The 9,869-nt window shown below is 31.6% G+C and overlaps 1 protein-coding gene across 1 annotated transcript; it reads right to left on the reverse strand.

Moving 5' to 3' along the window:
• Window positions 1-1,574: 1,574 nt before the first annotated feature.
• Window positions 1,575-2,865, reverse strand: LOC115952066 (thaumatin-like protein 1). The gene is made up of 2 exons (XM_031069152.1): window positions 2,823-2,865; window positions 1,575-2,272 (listed from the first exon to the last, which is right to left on the reverse strand). Exons 1-2 carry the CDS (start codon window positions 2,863-2,865, stop codon window positions 1,575-1,577), a joined length of 741 nt encoding a protein of 246 aa, XP_030925012.1.
• Between the last annotated feature and the right edge of the window lie 7,004 nt (window positions 2,866-9,869).

Here is a 9,869-nt window from a genome sequence, read left to right on the forward strand (position 1 = left end):
AACTTAGTATGTAATAGGGGAATGACATGGTAGTATAATAGTGTTAGCAAACCAAAAGCCACCAAATGAAAACCAAGAAATTGTGGTGATGGGAGCTTTAATGTACATTATTGTTTAGTGTTGCTGTGTTTGGTTTAGGTATATTTTGTTAAAATTTAGTTGTGGTTTCTATGACTAGAAAATGAAATTATATAGGACTAGAACTTTGTTTTCTAACTAGTTCCATTGGAAATAGATTTTGTTAAAATTTAGTTGTGGTTAGTTTTGTGACTGGAGAAATGAATTTATTATTTTGTGAGAATTAATTTGTTTGTTTTTCAAGTTTTTTTTCAACCAAGCATTGTCATTAGAAATGAGATTAGTCAAAGTTGGCTATGAATACATTATTGATGTGTGGAGAAACATCCTCCATCTTCACTGATAAAGCGCTAACATGTCTAGCAAGATTATGCGTTACATGAGGTGATCATAGGAGGAGAATGATTCATTTTTATTAAAGACTAAGGTCTTGAGCAAAACTTCGGAGTCACCCTCAAAAATAATGGACGAAAGACTAAGGTCTTGAGCAAAACTTAAAAGCCCTCACTGCTGCCATGGATTCTACATTAGCAACCAAGTGGGGTAAAGGTATTTTCTCTTTCATAGACGCCGAAACCAAGTCCTGAGAATTTCGAACAACCACCCTAATCCATGCTTCTCGACTCCTTAAACACTGAACCATCAAAATTAACTTTGACTTTCTATCAAAAAAAAAAAAAAAAAAAACTTTGACTAAAGGGTTTATCGAAGAAGACCAACAAACCGATCTGGATTTAAGGTAGTGGGAGGAGAACGTTTTACTGGGAATCTGGGATGGCCCAAATAAAATCAGAGAGGATTTGCTTGGCCATTGGGATCACATCATTAATAGGAAAGGATTTGTCTTCTACCCGAAGTCTAGCTATTTCTAAAGAACCAATTGCAAAAACATCCAGATCCTTTTTTTTCCTCAATTAAAGTGGTGTACCAAATCTAAAAACTTGGAGAAGTGGTTAACTTGGCGAAAACTCGAAGTTGGATCAAAGTCCCATACAGCCGGAAGCCATAATGCGTGAATCACATTCTGGGGAAGTTGCTTACATTGTCTTACAAAAAAATTACAATACATTGACTCCTAAGGCAATGTAATTCAAATTTCATTTCAATAATAAGGTAATTTATTAAATTGTGGTTTTCTTGATTTAATACTTATATAATCAAGTGCTGCTTTCAAATTGCGAAACCCTAGATGTATGGTTAAAATATTGTCAATTGAGTATTCATTTTGGGATACACTCATACACATGCATTTGACCTAGCATTTTATTTGACCTAGCATAATCATTCACATGAGTATGACATCATCCATCTCATTAGAAGTATAGAAATTGCACTATTCACACCATTGTAACATTTGAATCTACCCAATATTCCCTTTCAAGAATTTTTATTTTGTCAAGACTAAAGATACAAAACAGCCGCATTGTTCTATTCTATCAAAAGAGCACCCCCCCCCCCCCCCCCCAAAAAAAAAAAAAAAACCAAACATGACTAATTTATGCGGGACAAAAGGTGATACTGAAACTCGTTGCCCCACTGCAACTATAAATTGGAGGTTGATTATCACCAGGATAAGTGTGGGCTAGACCACATGCTTTCTTGAAGATACTTGAGTACTCATTAGGCTGGCAAGTCTGAGGACTAGCAAAATTTCCAAAGCAACAATGTTTTGGATCCTTTAAAGCATCACAAGCACTAAGACAACCAACATAGCGACCATCCTTGCCCTTGGCCACTAAGTTAGGTGGGCACACATTACTAAAATCTTGAGCACAATCTACCACAGGGCATGGTCCAGTACCACCACCAAATAGAGACCCACCAAAGGGTTGGATCCGGACCGGCACGTTATGCCCATGGTTCAAGTTCAGTTCATAGGAGACCACAAGGGGATTGGTTTGTACTGGTTGGTTAATAGTGAAATTAAGTATGGTCACTGGGGAATTGGGTACTGGCCATTGGCAAATTTTGTTGCCACCACAATCTCCAGTTTCACATGAAAAATAATTTGTGGCATTGAGGCTACACTTGGTCCTCCCCCAAATGAAACCCTTCCATTGATCAGGCATTTGGAGTGTTTTTGAAGTTCCTGAAGTGAACTCAGGATCACTATCACCAATTGATGGGGTGGCACCGAGCCATATAGACTCAGTGCATCGGTTCTCGTAGTTGAAGGTTACCGTAGATTGTCCACCTGAAAAATATTGTTTCAAACTTAGACAGTAAATATTACTTTTGAAAAATATTGTTTCAAATTTCATGTATGATGTACACATCTCTAATTGATATCCACAATTAAAACGAGAAATAAATAATGTGCATGGAATATGTGTGAAAGTTACTACTTTACTCATCACCCCATACTTCTTTTTTTGTTAGAACATTAAACCCTCATCCCCTACTTTAACTAACACACTATTAGTCAATAACATAAAACATAGGCGCAAGGATTATTGAACTTGATACGTTCAAGAACTTTATACGTGATAAGTTGACATCACTTTGCCAGTTTGCCTAAACCACTTAGACAGTGAGATCTTGATAAAAGTCTATATATTGTCATTCTCACGTTTAAGGTTCATGATGGAAACAATAATTCACATGTTAACTTATACCTCTAGCTTCTTTGCTTGTCCTCATAAATATCAATATTAAGGTGCATTAAAATTTGCACATATTTGTGATATTTTTGTGATATACTATCATCTAGCAAAAGAAAAGAGAAGGGCGTATGAATCAGTTACCTGTAATGAACAAGAGAAGGACGATGAGAGCTTCGCCAGCCATTGAACCTTTGCTTTTGAGTTAAAAATATAAGTTGGAATTACCAAATAAGTTAAGCAAGGGAGAATTTATATATAGGAAAGGTAGGGTTTTTATTTTAAAGGAAAGCCAAGCGTAATTGACAAGGTAAAAATTTTTATTAATTCTATTAAAAAGTTGACCTGATACAAATCAATTCCAGTATCATTCATATATATATAAAATCAATCAAATATTAACTTCGCCAATCATAGGAAAGGTAGGGTTTGTATTTTGAAGGAAAGCCAAGCCTGATTGGCAAGTTAAAAATTTATTGATTCTATTAAAAAGTTGACTTGATACAAATCAATTCCCATATCATTCATATATATATATATATATATATATATATAAAATCAATCAAATATTTACTTCGCCAATCATGCTTCCATATAAAATCAATCAAATATTTACTTCGCCAATCATGCTTCCATTGCCTTTCTTGTAAACAATCCCTTACTAAGTTAGATGGACGCATATTACTTGTATCTTGAACACAATCCTCAATAGGTTATGGTCCGAACCCATCGACTAGAGTCCCACTAAACCAATGGGTTCGATCCAGACTGCCATATTATGCCCATGGTTTAAGCTCACTACATAGGACACCACAGATTGGTTTATATAGAAATTGAGTGGGGTCACTGGGCAAGTGGGTGGTGGAGATTGGAAACTCTTTGTGGCTAATCCAGTCTCCAGTTTCCAAAAAAAATAGAATGAGTCATTGCTGGTGCACTTGGTCCTAGCCCAAATGCTACCTTGCCATTAGTCAGGTTGAAGAATATATATAAAGTTCCCGGATCGTGTTGAGGATTAGAATCACCAATTGATGGTCTGGTACCTAATCAAAGGTCATTTCATTTGTTCTCGTTGTTGAAGGTTACCTCAGATTGCCCATTTGAAATAGTTGAAGATTACCTACCCACCTGAAAAAAAAAAAAAAAAAAAAAAGGGTTTGACTTTATTTTTTAGAAAAAGTTTTAAAAAATATTTCATAAACTAATTTCCTTAAAGTATCAATCAAATTTTACTTAAAAATATTATTTAATAATAAAACATTAAATATGTTTTAACCAAGGCTAACAAAAGTGAAGAATATGCATAAATTAAAGGTTTATATTTAATACTGCATTAATTAATTTCTTTATTTTTTTTCAAGAAATAAAGTCATTTTGTACATACCACCACGCACTCTTGGCGTGATAATTATTCTACAAGTATAAATGTTTGTGGGGTATGTGGGTAAAGGTTAGAGTTCAAGTCTCTAAGAATGAATTTCACACACATATACACTTAGATTAGGCTAGAATAAAATTTCTATCTTGTATATATAAAAGAAAAAAAATTCAATTTATACATAAATATTACAACAACAGAAAACACAAACAATCATCTTAAATTTATGCTCAACAACCAATATATTATTAAATTTTTTTGACACATATAGTATTAAACAGTTCATAATTGTAATATAATATATATATTTATTACTACCAAGGAAGTGTATTGGCTTAAGAATCTTATCTTTAGAGGTTTTAAGATAACTCCTCCAAAAATTCCTAAAACACTACTTATTGAGGATTTTCTATAAAAACACTAACTCCACACTTATGCTTATTAACCACACGAAGCTCACTTTTATCATTGAGAAATGTTAACGAATAACAAATGCTCTAAGAGTATTGGTTTAGGATTTATTTTTAAAAACATTTTAATGGGAAAATGATAGAACAATTAATTTTTCTAGTAGCTTTTTATATTTTCCATGAAAAGGTGTTAAAAGATTTCTTAATATGGTTTATTAATAATTGTCCTAAGAGCACATGTTGATGGTGAACTGAAAATTGAATCAACTCCGATTTGTCTATGAGAGTCGTCCAAGTCAAGAAGACAAAAAATGGTCATCCCTCGTAGGACGGTCGTCCATGGGCATGAGGGTCGTCCATCAGGAAAGCGCCTGGACAACCCCCAACACTTGGGAATTTTCTAGAAAGATTTTCCTACAAAAGACTAGTGAATCAAACCACATGTCACTATTTTGAAATACAAGCAAAATCCTGATTCATCGCTATAACTTTCTGTTAAATTCTTAAATTCTAATGACAGTTGTAGAAGATAAGATTAAACATTCTAAGAGCATCTCCAGCAGCCACTTCAATTTTTGTATTGTTTGGAGAGTGAGCAGTTCATTTTACTTTTTGTCTACTTACTTTTTCAAATATATTTTCCAACAGACTCTCTATCCTTTTCTCCCTCTCATTAAAATATTATTTCTTCATTCATTTTTTATTCTTTTTTTATCACCATTTATTCTTCCTATATTCATTCCCAACAATTATATTTTTCAATGAAAAATGTTATATCCACAATATTTTTCGCAATACTTTCACAAGAATCACATCAAAATCTTATATGGAAAATTGTTACTAGTTCTAATTTGAATCCACCACTAAAATTATTTTTTTATTCACAAATATTAGCTAATAACAATCTATTACTTAAAATTTATTGTGAAAATATTGTGGTAGCATTTCTTAATTGTCATTTCTTATTTTTTATATTATTTTTCCAAACTTAATTACATCCATACTTTTTTTTTCCCTACCACACACCTATCCCACTCTCATCTCTATCTACTCTTATTTTTCTTTTTCTAGCTCATTCCGGATCTCACTTTCACTTTCTCCAGCTGTCTCATTCTTTCTCTAGCTTTCTCCTTTTTTTTTACCTTTTCTATTTCTACTTTTCTAGAACACTCTCTACAGTGATAAGAAATAGAGAAATTAAGAAAAAGCAATTGCTTGCTTCACTGTTGATCGAAGGACACAGGCAAGCATTGTCTCTTTTTTGTTCCACCGTGGGTTGCTTGCTTGCTCCACCGTGGGTCAGATGGCTTCTGCCTCTTTTTTTCTTTTCTTTTTCTTTTTATTTTTTTTTATTTTATTGTTATGATTTGATTAATTTTAAGATTGTGTTTTTGAGTTTGTATTTTGATTAAGATTGAATTTATAGATGTTTGAGAGAAAATATCTAGAATAGTTTTGTTGTTACCATTGTGATTATTGAGTAAAAATTCAATATTTTAATTAATAATTGAATATTTTATTCGAATTAATTCTTTTGCTCATGAGCAATAGGTCATCAGACTTAGAGAGCTACTGTTCATTAGCAACCAATTTTTTGCTAATGAACAGTGAATTAGAGAGACTGTTGGAGCACGTTTTTATGGATTTGCTCTCCAAATTTTGGGTTTAGAGAGCCTATTAGAGATGCTTTAACTCCTATAGCGGTTGTGGAAGTTAACCCTGAACCTTCTGACTTCAAGCATCTCCAGTAGATTTGGTAAATTTTTGTACTATTTGGAGAATGAACAATAACTTTTACCTTTTAACTACCCATTTTTTCAAATACACTTTCCAACAGATTCTCTATCTCATTTAAATATTATTTCTTCATTCATTATTTATTCTTTTTTTAATAACTACACATCTTCCAACATTTTTTTATTCAATACCTTATTATTATAATAGAAAAAAAATATTTGAAGAATGAACAGTAGTCCATCAAACTTGACGAGCTACTATTCATGAGCCAAAAAAAAATCAAGATATAGAGAGTCAATAGGAGAATGAGCAATAGCCTATTTTGTGGGTTTGCTCTCTAAAGTAGAGAGCATTTTGTGTTTAGCTCTCTTGTTGGAGATGCTCTTCCCCAAATGTAGGGGAATTTATGAGACAAGTAACTGCTTCAAAAGCACACTATATAAGCACTCATCCACATCAAATGGAGGTAAGTTTTTCACGACTCCTAAAAAGTTGGAACTCTAGAATTTAAGAGAGAAACTAACTTGAACATCGGAGGGTTCTTAGCCGGTCTACCCCGGTCACTTTTGATCGTGTATATTTCTTTTCAGGCCTTCCAAACGATTACTAGTCCGTTGAAGCCTAGAGCATCCAGCCTACTAATTTTCTTTGCATCATCACCCGTTAACATGGCCATTTTATTATTTAAATCAACAAATTAATTTAATAAACTTTTATTTTATTAAATAAATGTTCCAACAACAAAAAATATTGACTATTGCAAATTTTTATTATTTAAATTATTAATGAGATAATTGAAAAATTCAATTCATGCATTTCAAAATGGATAGATAAGATTTTAAAAACTTCCTAATAGAATTACTTTGAAAATTTTGAAAAACTAATTAGTAACCCTAGCAATGCACATGAAAGTTTTATATAATATGATTTTTTTTTTTGGGTAAAAATATGAAATTTCATAATTATGATAGTTATTAATAAGCATTTTACTATAATTATGATTATATGTAAAACTATATATTCTAGCATTCAAAGAAAATATAATGTGTGTCCATCTCACTTATTTGGTATATGTTTTATTCAAATAACTTATTGTTGTACTTTCTCTAACTTTTCCCTTCCTTTTTACATTTTTATCTCCCCACTATGTATTATATATATCTACCTTAATATCACTTTTCCTCCATCCCTTTATCTTCTTTTATATTTTGCTTTTATTATTCCCCTCCTCTTACCATAAATTTTTTTCGATTCTCTTTTCCATTCTATTCATAGTTTTTTCACATACAAAATGTTATCTCTCTCTCTCTCTCTCTCTCTCTCTCTCTCTCTCTCATTTTTTTTTTTCCCCTTCATTTTTAGTGGATTTTATTATATTTTTCTTGCATCTCTACTTTAGGTTGATGATTTTTTTGTATTATTTGGAACTCTACTTTGGGTTAATATGATTAAGTTTTGTGTTTTTAAGTTGTTATCTTTTTTATTCTCTTTGATTTCATAGATGTTATCATATTGCATTATAAAGATAGTATTTAAGAATATAATGTTATTTTATTACATAACATGACTTAGATAATTCAGTGTTTACTATTAGTTATTTTTACTTTTTTTAATCTCATATTATTTTCTATAAATTTCTTATTATTCTCTTTCACATTCTCTCTTGAAAAAGTGGTTATTCTCTTTCTCTTGATTTTTTATTCTTTCTTACAACTCTACTTTCTATTGATGAATCATTGTAATTTTTAAAACCCTATTTTGGGTTCACACCTTTTCATATTTTATTTTTTAATTCTCCATCACAAGTAGTCTCTCTATCTATACAATAAAATTTAGAGAATAAATTATACATATTGAGTATAAGTTTGATATGAGTTTTGATTATACATATCATGATAATCACTTTTAAGAGAATGAATAATTTGAATAATTTATTTAAATAAAAATTATACATACATACATACATACATACAAATATGTATATATTTATTTATTTTGCTTAGGACAAAACTTAGGTACAATACCTTATGTGCAGTTCCTTAGGTTCCTCTCTTAAAATTCTGACATGTGGATACTTAGCTTAAAAAAAAAGTTTCATTTTATGAGAAAAAATCCACATAACAGAATCTTAAGAGGAGAACCTAACGAATAGCACTTAAGTACTGTATCTAAGTCTTGCTCTTTTGATTAAATGTATAATCAATCTCATGCAATTCATTTAAAAGTAACGACATTAAAACAAATAAATAATTGCCCTAAAGATTACATTTGTATATTTATAGCCTTTATGTTTAGAAAGACTTTCACTTAAATTTAGCCGATACCACCGGAGTGGATTGAAATGCCACATTAATGTGGCTCAACAAAAACGTAGCAATAATAAATGATATGCTTAAGATTTTAGATTATACGAGTTTGAGATTTATATATATATTTTTAAAAGAAATTTGGATTTAGATTAGGTGCTTTCAACCTAAACATGTTTTTTCCCATTATGTAAGTGTATAAAAATATATCGAAGTGGACCAAAATGAACCGAAGTAATCTGAATGGACTTAATTAGACCAAATGGAACAATGTGGACTAAATGGACAGAATAGGACTGAATAGGAACAAGGTGGACCGAATAAGAATGAATAGACCGAATAGGACTGAAGTAGACATAATGGACCGAAAGGGACTAAATCGGACCGAAGTGAACATACTGGACCGAGTAAGACTAATGTGGACTAAAGAGAACTGAAGTGGACATAATGGACCGAATAGAACCAATGTGGACTAAATAGAACTGAAGTGGACATAATGGATAGAATAGAACCGAAGTAGACCAAATAGGACCAAATGGACAGAATAGAACTTTAATGGACTAAATAGGACCAAATAAGACAAAATAGACAGAATAGAACCAATGTGGACCGAATAAGACTTTTGAATATTTATCATTTTTATTACTCATTTTCTAATATCTATTTTAGTATTATCTTTGTATTTTTTTAATTCAAAACTAAACAGTTTAGCCCAAATATAATAATATCTCATACTTTTCAACCTAAAAATTAAGAAAAATAAATAAATTTATGAGCTAAACTTAAAAATAAAACCTGCAAAAAAATCAATTTAAGGACCAATTAGTCTAAAATGAACTAAAGGGGGACTGAAATTGACCAAGTGGAACGAATTGGACCGAGTGAACCAAATTGGACCGAAGTAAACCTAATTAGACCAAATAGAAATTATTTAATTTTTAGGAAGAACAAATTATATTCAAAAAATTATACATTATATTACAGTACAAATAATTATTTATTCCCAAGCATTGTGTGGGGCTGCGACTATTTTTTTTTCTCTCTCATAACTAAGAGTTAATTGCACAGTACAATAGCAATATTGCACCAAATCTCAGTCCATTGTTGCCGCATATACAAATTAATAGATTCAATTTGGAAGGATTAATTTCATTGATTTAATTGAAACAAATTCATTAATTTTAGAAAAGAATTATGGGATTTCCGCGTATGTTTGACATGATGGTCACTCCACAAATACAAAGTTCTTGTGCGTGCGGGCAGGCGGGCGGGCGGGCGGGCGGGCAAAGAAGGGGGGGGGGGGGAAGGGCCGAAATTGAAGTTTTCAGGAAGGAGGTTCACACACATTAGACTAAAGTAA

Source organism: Quercus lobata, chromosome 7 (genome assembly GCF_001633185.2).
Source record: "Quercus lobata isolate SW786 chromosome 7, ValleyOak3.0 Primary Assembly, whole genome shotgun sequence".
NCBI lineage: Eukaryota > Viridiplantae > Streptophyta > Magnoliopsida > Fagales > Fagaceae > Quercus > Quercus lobata.